Source organism: Lipophrys pholis, assembly GCF_963383615.2.
Source record: "Lipophrys pholis genome assembly, chromosome: 21".
Taxonomy (NCBI): Eukaryota; Metazoa; Chordata; class Actinopteri; order Blenniiformes; family Blenniidae; genus Lipophrys; species Lipophrys pholis.
The window spans coordinates 23,738,855-23,751,307 of NC_137649.1; the positions used below are offsets into that span (position 1 = coordinate 23,738,855).

The window sequence follows — 12,453 nt, forward strand, 5'->3', positions numbered from 1 at the left end:
CCTGCCAGACATATCCTCTTCAGACATGAATATATCCCATTATGTGTCGGTTTTCTCTGTTTAAAGTTTAAAGGATCTGCAGGGAGATCGTGACTTTTAAAAACAATCGTTCATTATATTTCATCCATAAAGAGAGACACACTGCTAACTACTCCAGTGAGCTAAAACATACCGTGGTAATAAACCTTTACAGTTTTTATATTTGCTCTGGTTTATGTCAGCCTGTGAAATTTACAATAGCAGCATAAAAACAGAGACTTTTACTGTATGACTTTAATTATTTTTTAAGTTTTTAGAGTCAAAAACATGAAGAAGTGACATTTGACCCGATACTGACGCAGCAAGCAGCTCCAACTTAGTAGAAATAAAGCAGCAGATTGGCTGGTTGAGCTCTGACTTCTGGTCGTAGCCGAGACAAGAAGAACAAATCGCTTTTCAAAGGTTCGTCCATCACTTTTACTGCGTAAGTACATGAAAAATAATCAGGAAAACTTTCATGTATGTTTCCATGAAAACACTTTTCCATAAACTCATTTTATTTTTCTTTATTTGTGTTTCTTTATGTAACGTGTCTTTGAGTGCCCAGAAAAGTGCAGTACTAGTTTGAAGTATTACTATCAGAATATCATTAATGACTCTGGACTGATCTAATTAGATGAGCATTAATGTTTAAGAGACAGGAAGTTGGGCAGAGCATCATTGAAGTGCTGATGACAGTAACTAGTCCTGTTAGTAATTAGTAGTAACTAGTCCTGTTAGTAATTAGTAGTAACTAGTCCTGTAAGGCTCAGCGGTCAGGGAACTTCAAAACAGTCAAATCCTTCATGAAGCCATTAGTGTTACGATTGTTTGAGGTCATTAAAGCCTCTTTGTAATGTGGAAATAACATTTATACACATGTATGGTTCTTTATTGTTACATGAATACATATGTATTTCATATAGTGTACGCAAATTATCTTCTGTATGAATAACAATGATGGTACATTACACATTGACATGTTTTTACCTTATTTGGATACAAGATTTTGCAGTTTCAAAGACTGACACAATATAATAGCAATATATCATACACATATTATATAGAAGATAAATGGGTATTTGTTAATACTCAAGTTTATTTTATATAACTAAAGATCTTTTGAATTCACATCTCCTTTTATGAGAAACTTTCCTTCCCCCCAATAAAGGACTTAAGTATTTCAGCTCCTTTGTCATACAGTCAATAAATGTGTTTATTTGTAAATTACCATGTTGTTCCTTTGTTATGTGTGAATTAATCAGTTACTATGACGACAAAGAATGAGAGTGAATCTTCACACCTTTAACCTGAGCTTGTGGCTCATTTTTCATGAATGAACCCAGAGCCAGAGGGTAGTAAAGACTCTGGAGGCTTTCTGCCACTGCAGGAAGTCAGCGCCTCATCGCCATGGCGGCGCCAGCCTGAAGCGCTGAATGAGCAGTCTGGAGTTTATATGTCAATGGTCTCACCGGGCTTCAGGTAGGAGGGGGCGGGGCTTATCTGACTGAGCAGCTCGACTGAAAGGTCGCATGATAGCTCTCTCTCTGTCTTCTACAGGTTGCAGCATGCCTCGCTCGCCCGCAGGCTTGGCAGGATGTGACAGTCAGTCACAGGTTTGCGCATGACCTTGGTTACTATGACGACGGGTTGTTACAGGTTGAAGATGGTAGTAGAGTAGCAGCCAATCAGAGGAGAAATTAACTTATCCACGTTATCGACACACATCGATATTAAAACACATCAATATCGACAAATTATCGATACACACCGTTATTGACACACAACAATATCGACACTCGATATCTACACACACCATAATCTACACACACATTAGACACACATCAATATCGACATGCATCATTAACAGATGTTGTCATAGATCATTTAATCAACTCATCACCAACAAACTCAGTAAACAGTAAACACACTGAGGTTTGACTGACAGTGACATCACGCTGTGTTTCGGACCGGCACGTTTCACGGTTATGTGTTTGCACCTGCCGCACCTGTGTGACGTCACTGGGCGGGCTCCGTGCGTACCTTCCTGAGCAGGTCTGACACACACAAACAAGCACACCTGAGGAGCCGCAGACTCGAACAGGTGATCCGAGAGCGGCGGACTGTTTCCTGACACAGAGAGAGCAATGGCTTCATCTTCCTCCTCCTCCTCCTCCTCGCGGCTGCTTCTGCTCCTGCTGCTCCTCGTGCGGCCCGGCGGAGCGGAGGAGCCGCAGGAGGAGCAGCAGGAGGAGCCCTGCGGCCTCCGCCGCGGGAAGCAGGACTTCATGCTGGACGTCGAGGACGCGGTGAAAGAGGGCGCAGCCCTGGTGGCCGCCGCGCGTATCCGTTCGGCGGAGGAGTGTGAGCACGCGTGCTGCGCGGACACGCGCTGCAACCTGGCGCAGCTGGATCTGAGCGGAGGTGAAACGCGCACGTGCAGCTTGTTTAACTGCGTGCGCAGGAACCGCTTGGTGTGCAGGTTTGTGCACAAGACCGGCTTCCAGACGTACATCCGGGAGCCCGTGTATCGGAAGTACCTGGAGGGCCCGCCGGGGTCAGGTGAGTCCTCAGTCCGGACCCGGTGCGACCTGAACATGTGTAACTTCTGAGGGTTGGTTCAGGCTTCCTCACGTTGTAATTGGTTGATTGATCAGGAGAGAAGGTCCCGCCCATCGCCATTGTAGGTCGTGATGTCATCGTCCAGCCGGGGGCCACGGTGACCCTGAATGGCACCGAGAGCGTGGCGCTGTACGACGCCCACCTGATGGACTATCGCTGGAGCCTGCTGAGCGGGGACAGCGGGGTCCGCATGGAGGTAGAGGCGGGGCTTAGAGGTGAACCTTTGCCTCGTGGGAGGGGCTTAGAGGTAGACCGCTGCTTAAGGGGCGGGGCTTACATAGCTGTAGTCGAGGCTTTCCACATCTGAAATGGTGGGTCATTTTCACCTGTTTCTTCACAGTGGGCGTGGCCTCCTTCACCTGTTTCTTCATAGTGGGCGTGGCCTCCTTCACCTGTTTCTTTGGTGGGCGTGGCCTCCTTCACCTGTTTCTTCATAGTGGGCGTGGCCTCCTTCACCTGTTTCTTCATAGTGGGCGTGGCCTCCTTCACCTGTTTCTTCATAGTGGGCGTGGCCTCCTTCACCTGTTTCATCAGTCTGCGGGGCTTTACCTTTTGTCAGTTTCTAAATCAACCACAACTGTAATGCAATAAACTTTTATTTCTCATTTCCACCGTTAGAATTGGAATGTCAAGAACTTTTAAATAATTTTAATCACTAAAACTATAAACATTTATTTTTTAAATGACTGTGCGTTAGCAACAACTACACTTAAATAACTAGAGCTACACTCGGTAGAGCGCAGAACTTCACCAATGCCACATTTGTTGGCGGAACTGAGTAGCTTTGCTAGCGTGATATACCTCATATCGATGCTAACTAGCCTGTCAGGTAGCTACATCACTGTGAAACACTGAGCAGGGAGCGTCTCCATGGCAACAGACGTTGATCTCCTCCATGAGGTGCCTCTCTCATCTGCTTTGTATGAGAACTTTGAATTTTTTTGCCGTTTCTGTGAGATTTATTCAAAAACTGTTAGCCGCTAACATCCCATAATATAATCGCTTGGTCCTTAGTGTGTGTGTGTGTGTGTGTGTGTGTGTTCCAGAGCACAGCTCTCACTGACCAGGTGAGACTCTTCCTCCTGCAGCCTGGCAGGTTCGTCTTCAAGCTCACTGTCACCGACTCCAACAACAAATCAGACGCCGCCAACGCCTCCGTCCTCGTGCTCAGCCCGGAGCTGACCAGCCGTGAGTGCGTGTGTGTGTGCGTGCGTGCGTGTGTACGCGTGTGTGTGTGTACGCGTGTGTGTGTGTACGCGTGTGTGTGTGTGCGCGTGTGCGTGTGCGCAGCACTCATCATATCTACAGTTTACTGATGAAGAATGTTTTTCTAACAGAGGAGCCACACCTTAGACTGGTCAGACCGGATTAACACACACACGTGCGTGTGTGTGTGCGCAGTGTACTGATTGTGTGTGTGTGTGTGTGTGTGTGTGTGTGTGTGTGTGTGTGTGTGTGTGTGTGTGTGTGTGTGTGTGTGTGTGTGTGTGTGTGTGTGTGTGTGTGTGTGTGTGTGTGTGTGTGTGTGTGCAGTGTACTGCCGCTCCCCGGTCAAAGTGGGCCCGTGCCGCGCCGCGTTCCCTCGGTGGCGCTACAACATGACGACGGGCGTGTGTGAGCAGTTTGTGTACGGAGGCTGTAAAGGCAACAAGAACAACTTCCTGTATGAGAGGGAGTGTTTGTCTGCCTGCGGGGGGGTCACAGGTAACACACACACACACACACACAGTCGGTACGCCACACACACACACACACACACACACACACACACACACACAGGCATGATCAGGTGTTTTTCTTGTTTTCAGGGTTGGCAGAGAGAAACTCTCCTCTACCTCCTCCAAGTCAGTCCCACAATGCACCATTCTGCACCTGCACTGCTCTACCCTGGGGCAGGGACATGGTGTTTGAAACCATAACACGTGTGTGTGTGTGTGTGTGTGTGTGTGTGTGTGTGTGTGTGTGTGTGTGTGTGTGTGTGTGTGTGTGTGTGTGTGTGTGTGTGTGTGTGTGTGTGTGTGTGTGTGTGTGTGTGTGTGTGTGTGTGTGTGTGTGTGTGTGTTCAGAGGTGTGCGAATCCACATGTGGTCCTTACCAGCTGACCTGTGATAACAACTGTTGTTTGCATCGAACTCTGGAGTGTGACGGTGTGACGCAGTGCAACGACGCCTCGGACGAGAAGCAGTGCAGCAGATGTAACACACACACACACACACACACACACACACACACACACACACACACACACACACACACACACACACACACACACACACACACACACTGTGTTGCTTGCTGACATTCTTCTTTGCTTGGCAGTGAATCAGACTCTGACCCACTTGCTGGACATCGATGTGAACCAGAGAAAAGGTTCGTCTCACTGAAAATCTGGAGGTTTTGTTTTTTGTTTTTTGGCTCTTTGTTCAAACCAGAACCGCCCACAAGGGGGCGCCACCCCCAAAATGGGAGATTTTTATTGTCATCAACACAGGAAGCTGATATCATAAACCACCTCTGGTAAACATTGAACCATGTGCTCCGCGGCTGGTTTGAGCTCCATTAGAGTTTAATTTTCTGTGTGAGGAAACGACTGCTATGCTATCGCTATGCTATCAATGATTGACAGTTCCTGCAGCCAATCAACACACATGACATCTGGACCAGTCAAAACCTGTCATGTTCTCTCCAGAGGAAGTTGTGGTATAAAAGTCAGAACAAGCTCCTTGTTTATTTTCCCAATAAATTTTAAGAATTGCTTTAAAGACAATTTAGTGGGTGGTGTCTAACCGTAAGCCCCGCCCCCAGCTGCGTGCACGGAGCCTCCTCACACTGGTCCGTGTCGTGCGAGTCACAGTCGCTGGTTCTACAACCCGCTGACGGAGACATGTATCCTGTTCACGTACGGAGGCTGTGAGGCTAACAGCAACAACTTCCTGGACGAGGCGAAGTGCAAGAAGAACTGCAGCGGTGTCACTGGTACTAAGCCTTACTACACCGTACTACACTGCACTACACCGTGATACACTGCACTACACCGTGATACACTGTGGCACACTGATATGCTGCACTAAACCGTACTACACTACACTGTACTGAACTACACCCTGATACACTGTACTAAACCGTACTACGCTATGATACGCTGCACTACACTATGATACACTGCACTACACCGTGATACACTGTGGCACACTGATACGCTGCACTAAACCGTACTACACCACACTACACTGTACTGTACTACACCGTGATTTGCTGGACTACACCCTGATACACTAAACTACACCCTGATACACTGTACTAAACCGTACTACAACACACTACACCGTACTACGCTATGATACGCTGCACTACACTATGATGCACTTTACCGTGTTACATGGTACTACACTGTATTACACCGTACTACACCATGATACAGTGGACTACACCATGATATACAATACTGCACCTTGATACACAACTACACCATACTAGACTGTACTACACAGTGATACTGTGTGTGTGTGTGTGTGTGTGTGTGTGTGTGTGTGTGTGTGTGTGTGTGTGTGTGTGTGTGTGTGTGTGTGTGTGTGTGTGTGTGTGTGTGTGTGTGTGTGTGTGTGTGTGTGTGTGTGTTTGCAGAAGCCGATGTGTTCTCCAGAGGACTCTTTGAACATTTTGAGAAACAAGAAGAAGAAAAGGAACCCGGTGAGAGTCTGAATCTTCCTCCCCAAAGAACCATGAGAACAAGAAGAGTAGGCAGGAGAGTTCATAGTCCTGGGTCCTGGGGTCTAACTAGCAGGCCACGCCCCCAACCCACAGGCCACGCCCCCTTCCCCACGTCTGTGAAACGTTGTTTTAACTTTTCAACTGCAGCTTCTTTCTCGCTTCAAATGTTTCCAGAAAAACATTTTGCTGTTTAAGTGATGAAAGACAATGTTTGTGTCTGAGCCGCCATGTTGGTCTGATTTCAACAGCAGGAAACTGACGGCCCTCAGTGATGCGTTCAGGGGCATCTCGTAATTCTGTTCCATGCTAAGGAGCTGCGGGGTTCACACAGTACTGATGCTACATGCTAATGAGCTGTGGGGCTCACACAGGCTACATGCTAATGAGCTGTGGGGCTCACACAGGCTACATGCTAATGAGCTGTGGGGCTCACACAGTACCGAGGCTACATGCTACATGCTAAGAGCTGTGGGGCTCACACAGTACCGAGGCTACATGCTAATGAGCTGTGGGGCTCACACAGTACTCAGGCTACATGCTACATGCTAATGAGCTGTGGGGCTCACACAGTACCCAGGCTACATGCTACATGCTAATGAGCTGTGGGGCTCACACAGTACCCAGGCTACATGCTACATGCTAATGAGCTGTGGGGCTCACACAGTACCGAGGCTACATGCTAATGAGCTGTGGGGCTCACACAGTACTCAGGCTACATGCTACATGCTAATGAGCTGTGGGGCTCACAAAGTACCGAGGCTACATGTTAAACATGATTAAAATATGACTGATAGTCATTAGTGAGCTGGAACACGTGTGAAAAGTTTCGACAGTGAACAAAGTTTCTTGGGCCCTGATGGCCAGAGGGAGCTGGACGGAAAAAATGTCATTTTGTTCAACAAGACGCTGGAATGCTGAACTTTCTTCTTGTTCTCGTTGAGGATGAGTCGTTCTTCAGTGTTCACGGACAATGGTGTGTTCCTCCTCAGACTCCATCGCTCTGGTTGTCGTCCTGACGGTGGCCATCTTGGCTCTGCTCGCCATCCTGAGTTACTGCTTCATCAAGTCTCGCAGAAAGCACTCCCATAGGCCGGTTGCCACCAATCCCACCCAGCTGGCCACAAGCCCCGCCCACACGGTGCAGTCGGAGCAGGACACCTTCGTTTACAACAGCACCACCAAACCTGTGTGAGGGGCGTCACCATGAGGGCCAGCCTCCTACTGTGTGTGTGTGTGTGTGTGTGTGTGTGTGTGTGTTTCAGGGTTTAATTAATGACTTTGTAAATGTTTGTTTTAAATTGTATAATAAAATTTCCTTTAAAGTTGGACACTGCAAGTTTCTGTGTGTGCATGTGTGTGTGTGTGTGTGTGTCTGTGTTTGTGTGTGGGCGTGCGCGTGTCTTTCGCTGTCAGGGGCTTCCGGGTTCGAACATAAGACCCGAGACTCTCACCGAGCAGCACGCTGCTTCCACCCACACTCAAATTTGAACGGTGCGCATGCGCAGTGGGTGGCGCTGAGTTTGAGGAAACTGAAGTTTGTTCCGTGAGTTTCGAGTCCGGCAGTGGTGAGTCCACACACACACACACACACACACACACACACACACACACACACACACACACACACAGAAAGCGCGGTCACGTCTCGATGGCCGGTTCTGAGAGTTGAGGAGCCTCCGGAGGCGCGCCTCCAGCTGGAGCTCCGTTCATGACCGGGTGGAGCAGTGGAGCGGTGGAGCGGTGGAGCAGTGGAGTGGTGGAGCGGTGGAGCGGTGGAGTGGTGGAGCGGTGGAGCGGTGGAGTGGTGGAGCGGTGGAGCGGTGGAGTGGTGGAGCGGTGTTACAGTGTTACAGTGTTAATATTCGTTTCTTTGTGGCTCCTAATAAGTCGCGACTGTGCTGACGTCACCTCCTGTCAATCATTCAAGTTCAATCTGTCAGTCAATCACAAGACAGCGATTGAGTCCTGTTTACAAAAGGTTATTTTGTTTGTTTTACAAACTGTTGAATGGTTTGTTTGTTTGTTTGTTGTTTGTTTGTTGTTTGTTTGATTACTGACACATTGAGCTGCACCTGAACGCATCATGAACTCACCTGTTGAACAGGTGGTCAGTGAACCTGCTGAGTCACCTGATCTGATCACGTTACCACACCCCCTAGTCCTGGTTCTGGTTCTGGTCCTGGTTCTAGTCCCTCACAGTGGACTCTTTGTTCTGATGTGGAGACGTCTCCTGAGACAAAGAGGCTCAGAGCAGCACAGGGGGGTTGAGCGCAGTCAGTGAGCAACTGGGGGGGGGGGGGTGAACACTGTCCAAAAACAGCCCCCCTGCTGGTGTGGGTCAGTAAGTTTTCTGAAGAACCGAGTCTTCTAACCAGGGAACAGTGCTGCAATCTCCACGTTCTCGCTGAGTCCCTGAATGCACCGCCCGGCTCACCCACTAATTGGATTAGGCCCCGCCCCCCCCTCAGAGGGCAGTAGATTGACACACTGAGACCTGAACACACACTGACTGCACACATCGGGTCCTGGTCTGGTGCTGGTCCTGATCCTGGTCCTGGTCTGGTGCTGGTCCTCGGATCTCATTGGTTCCGGTTCTGATCTGATCCTCTGTCTCTCAGACCACGTGACCTTCAAGGTAGGCTGGGATTTTACAGCTTCAGTACAAACATACGACACACACACACGCACGCACACACACACACACACACACACACACACACACACACACACACACACACACACACACACACACACACACACACAGAGACAGAACTACTTTCATGTTTAACACAAGTCACTCTGTGTGTGTGTGTGTGTGTGTGTGTGTGTGTGTGTGCGTGCGTGCGTGCACAATCTTGAGATAATCTCTGGTCACATGACCAGACTCTTAATCGCCATGGGAACCTGTGGACTTTAACTGTTGCGTAACAGCTGCTGTGATGTCACTGTGATGTCACTTTAAGGGGTGGCTGTGTCTCGGTCGGTAGAGCAGTTCACTCTGTGTGACGGTCACAGGTTCGATTCTCCATCGGTCATGTGAATGTGTGTGAGTGTGAAAGTATGTGTGAATATGTGAGTATTTGCATTTGAACTGTTCTGTGCAGTACCATACAGTACCTTAATGTACTGTAAAGTACCGTACTGTACTGTATCATACTATACCATACTGTACTGTACCGTACCGCACTGCATTGCACTGCACTATACTGTACTGTACCATAATATACCATACTGTACTGTACCGCACCACACTATGCTGTACTGTACCATAATATACCATACTGTACTGTACCGCACCACACTATGCTGTACTGTACTGTACTGTACTGTATCATACTATACCATACTGTACTGTACCGCACCACACTATGCTGTACTGTACTGTACTGTATCATACTATACCATACTGTACTGTACCGTACTGCACTGCATTGCACTGCACTATACTGTACCATAATATACCATACTGTACTGTACCGCACCACACTATGCTGTACTGTACTGTACTGTACTGTACTGTACAGAAAAAAACGCCACCAGCAGGTACATTTTCCGTCGCGGTAGCGAGCACTGAGGAACGGGTCTGTGAGGAGGAGCTACAACGCAGCCGTCTGCTGATTGGTCAATGACGATCGTCACTCTCGACTCGCCCGCGATTCAACCGGCCGTAACCCTCCTGTTGTTGTTTACATGCGCCGCTTTGCGCTCACGGGTTGTTTTGTTAACTGGCTTTATAGGAGAACGAGGCTCGAGGCTTCTCCTCAAGGTCGCCGCCGGCCGCTTCCACGTTCTTTGGCCGACACCTCCCCCACGTCGTTCACAACCCCGCCTACATCTGAACCGTACTTTCTGCAGTGGGACCGGGTCTGGATGGGCTTTGCCGTATTGTACCCCAACCCCCGCCCTGCTCCGCCACAGACTGCGGTGCTACCACGGCTTCACTGTACCGTACAGTACCTCACTGTAACTTACAGTACCTTACTGTACCAGCACATACTGCTCAGTGGAACTATAGCTTATGATTCTACCTGTACCTCTACCTCTTTTGTTGTGGACTGACCACCTTGTCCCTCCTCAGTCCCCCCCCTCCCCCACGGCCATCCTCTGCCACCCCCACCCCACCCCCCGGCCGTCCTCAGGAGGGTGGAGCTTCACATACACCCGCACAGCGTGGAGCCGCCAGTAGACGGCGCCGGTCGTCATGGCGCCCGGCCCTCAGCCCACCTACCTGGACCGCGTCGTCATGGAGATCATCGAGACGGAGCGCACGTACGTCCGAGACCTGCGCATGATCGTGGAGGTGAGTGGGTGGGTGTGTGTGTAGCTTGGCATTTTGTAACACAGCTTGACTCACCTCCTCTTCCTCTTCCTCTTCCTCTTCCTCTTCCTCTTCCTCCAGGACTACCTAGCTCACATCATAGAGACGTCGGAGTTGTGTCTCCGTCCTGAGCAGGTCTGCGCTCTCTTTGGAAACATCGAGGACATCTACGAGTTCAATAGGTGACTCCTCCCACTTCCTGTGCAGACAGGAAGTCACAGTGTCTCTGTTCCGTTGGCTTGTTGTTGTGACGTGTCCTGTGTCCACAGCGAGCTGCTCCAGGCCCTCGACATGTGTGACCACGACCCCGTGGCTGTAGCTCGCTGCTTCGTCCTGAAGGTCAGTGGCCCCGCCCACATCTGTCCTCTCCGCCCCTTCTGTCCCCGTCTGATCAGATTTCCTCTGTGTCCTTTCAGAGTGAGTACTTCGAGATCTATACGCAGTACTGCACCAACTACCCAAAGTGAGTCCTCATTCCTGCTGACATCATTCCTCATGACATTACTCCTGCCCCTCCATCTCACTCCTGCTTACATCACTCCTCCTGATATCATTCCTGCTGACATCACTCCTGACATCACTCCTGCCCCTCCATCTCACTCCTGCTTACATCACTCCTCCTGATATCATTCCTGCTGACATCACTCCTGATATCATTCCTGCTGACATCACTCCTGACATCACTCCTGCTGACATCACTCCTGCTTACATCACTCCTGACATCACTCCTGACATCACTCCTGCTGACGTCACTCTTGACATCACTCCTGCTGACATCACTCCTGCTGACTTCGCTCCTGCTGACATCACTCCTGCCCCTCCATCTCACTCCTGCTTACATCACTCCTCCTGATATCATTCCTGCTGACATCACTCCTGACATCACTCCTGCTGACATCACTCCTGCTTACATCACTCCTGACATCACTCCTGCTGACATCATTCCTGCTGACGTCACTCCTGACATCACTCCTGACATCACTCCTGACATCACTCCTGCCCCTCTGTCTCACTCCTGCTTACATCACTCCTCCTGCTTACATCACTCCTGCTGATATCACTCCTGCTGACATCACTCCTGACATCACTCCTGCTGACATCACTCCTGCTTACATCACTCCTGACATCACTCCTGCTGACATCATTCCTGCTGACGTCACTCCTGACATCACTCCTGACATCACTCCTGACATCACTCCTGCCCCTCTGTCTCACTCCTGCTTACATCACTCCTCCTGCTTACATCACTCCTGCTGATATCACTCCTGCTGACATCACTCCTGCCCCTCCGTCTCACTCCTGCTGCAGTTCGGTTGCCGCTCTGACGGAGTGCATGAGGAATAAATCTCTGGCCGGGTTTTTCCGGGATCGTCAGGCGTCACTGAAGCGTTCACTTCCTCTCGGTTCCTACCTGCTGAAACCAGTTCAGAGGATCCTCAAGTACCACCTGCTGCTCCAGGTAGCACTCCTCATCACTCTTCATCTTCAGTCCTGCTCACTGTCATCACCCCTGTTCACTCCTCCCCATCACTCCTGCTCTCTCTGTCCGGTTCTGACTGGTTCTGTCCGGCTCTTAGGAGATTGCCAAGCACTTCGACCGGCAGGAGGACGGGTACGAGGTGGTGGAGGAGGCCATCTTCACCATGACGGGCGTCGCTTGGTACATCAACGACATGAAGAGGAAACACGAGCACGCCGTGCGGCTCCAGGTCAGAACCGACCCACCCACACAGGACCAGGACTACAACCAGAACCAGAACCACAACCGACTGCAGAACCTTGTT

At 49.8% G+C, this 12,453-nt stretch overlaps 2 protein-coding genes across 2 annotated transcripts in view; both read left to right on the top strand.

Annotated features, from left to right (window-relative positions):
- The first annotated feature begins 2,067 nt into the window (after nucleotides 1-2,067).
- LOC308126447 (kunitz-type protease inhibitor 1-like) lies at nucleotides 2,068-7,753 on the top strand. Its single transcript, XM_080490851.1, has 10 exons — nucleotides 2,068-2,580; nucleotides 2,676-2,836; nucleotides 3,687-3,828; nucleotides 4,174-4,344; nucleotides 4,449-4,484; nucleotides 4,707-4,835; nucleotides 4,960-5,010; nucleotides 5,446-5,616; nucleotides 6,265-6,330; nucleotides 7,341-7,753. Exons 1-10 carry the CDS (start codon nucleotides 2,166-2,168, stop codon nucleotides 7,541-7,543), a joined length of 1,545 nt encoding a protein of 514 aa, XP_080346977.1. The 5' UTR covers nucleotides 2,068-2,165; the 3' UTR covers nucleotides 7,544-7,753.
- A 99-nt stretch (nucleotides 7,754-7,852) lies between these two features.
- The window catches only part of LOC308126815 (pleckstrin homology domain-containing family G member 3-like), an 11,940-nt gene continuing 7,339 nt past the window's right edge, over nucleotides 7,853-12,453 (top strand). The window contains exons 1-7 of the mRNA XM_080491461.1: nucleotides 7,853-7,916; nucleotides 10,430-10,651; nucleotides 10,751-10,851; nucleotides 10,939-11,008; nucleotides 11,086-11,132; nucleotides 11,978-12,128; nucleotides 12,247-12,378. Of these exons, the coding sequence (XP_080347587.1) occupies nucleotides 10,553-10,651; nucleotides 10,751-10,851; nucleotides 10,939-11,008; nucleotides 11,086-11,132; nucleotides 11,978-12,128; nucleotides 12,247-12,378 (600 nt within the window). The 5' untranslated portion in view covers nucleotides 7,853-7,916; nucleotides 10,430-10,552. The remainder of the gene's footprint in view (nucleotides 7,917-10,429; nucleotides 10,652-10,750; nucleotides 10,852-10,938; nucleotides 11,009-11,085; nucleotides 11,133-11,977; nucleotides 12,129-12,246; nucleotides 12,379-12,453) is intronic.

Coding starts and splice junctions, on each gene's coding strand:
- LOC308126447 (XM_080490851.1), top strand. CDS start 2,166: ATGGCTTCATCTTCCTCCTCCTCCTCCTCCTCGCGGCTGCTTCTGCTC. Junction 3,829..4,173: donor CAGCCCGGAGCTGACCAGCC/GTGAGTGCGTGT, acceptor GTGTGTGTGCAG/TGTACTGCCGCTCCCCGGTC. Junction 6,331..7,340: donor AGAAGAAGAAAAGGAACCCG/GTGAGAGTCTGA, acceptor GTTCCTCCTCAG/ACTCCATCGCTCTGGTTGTC.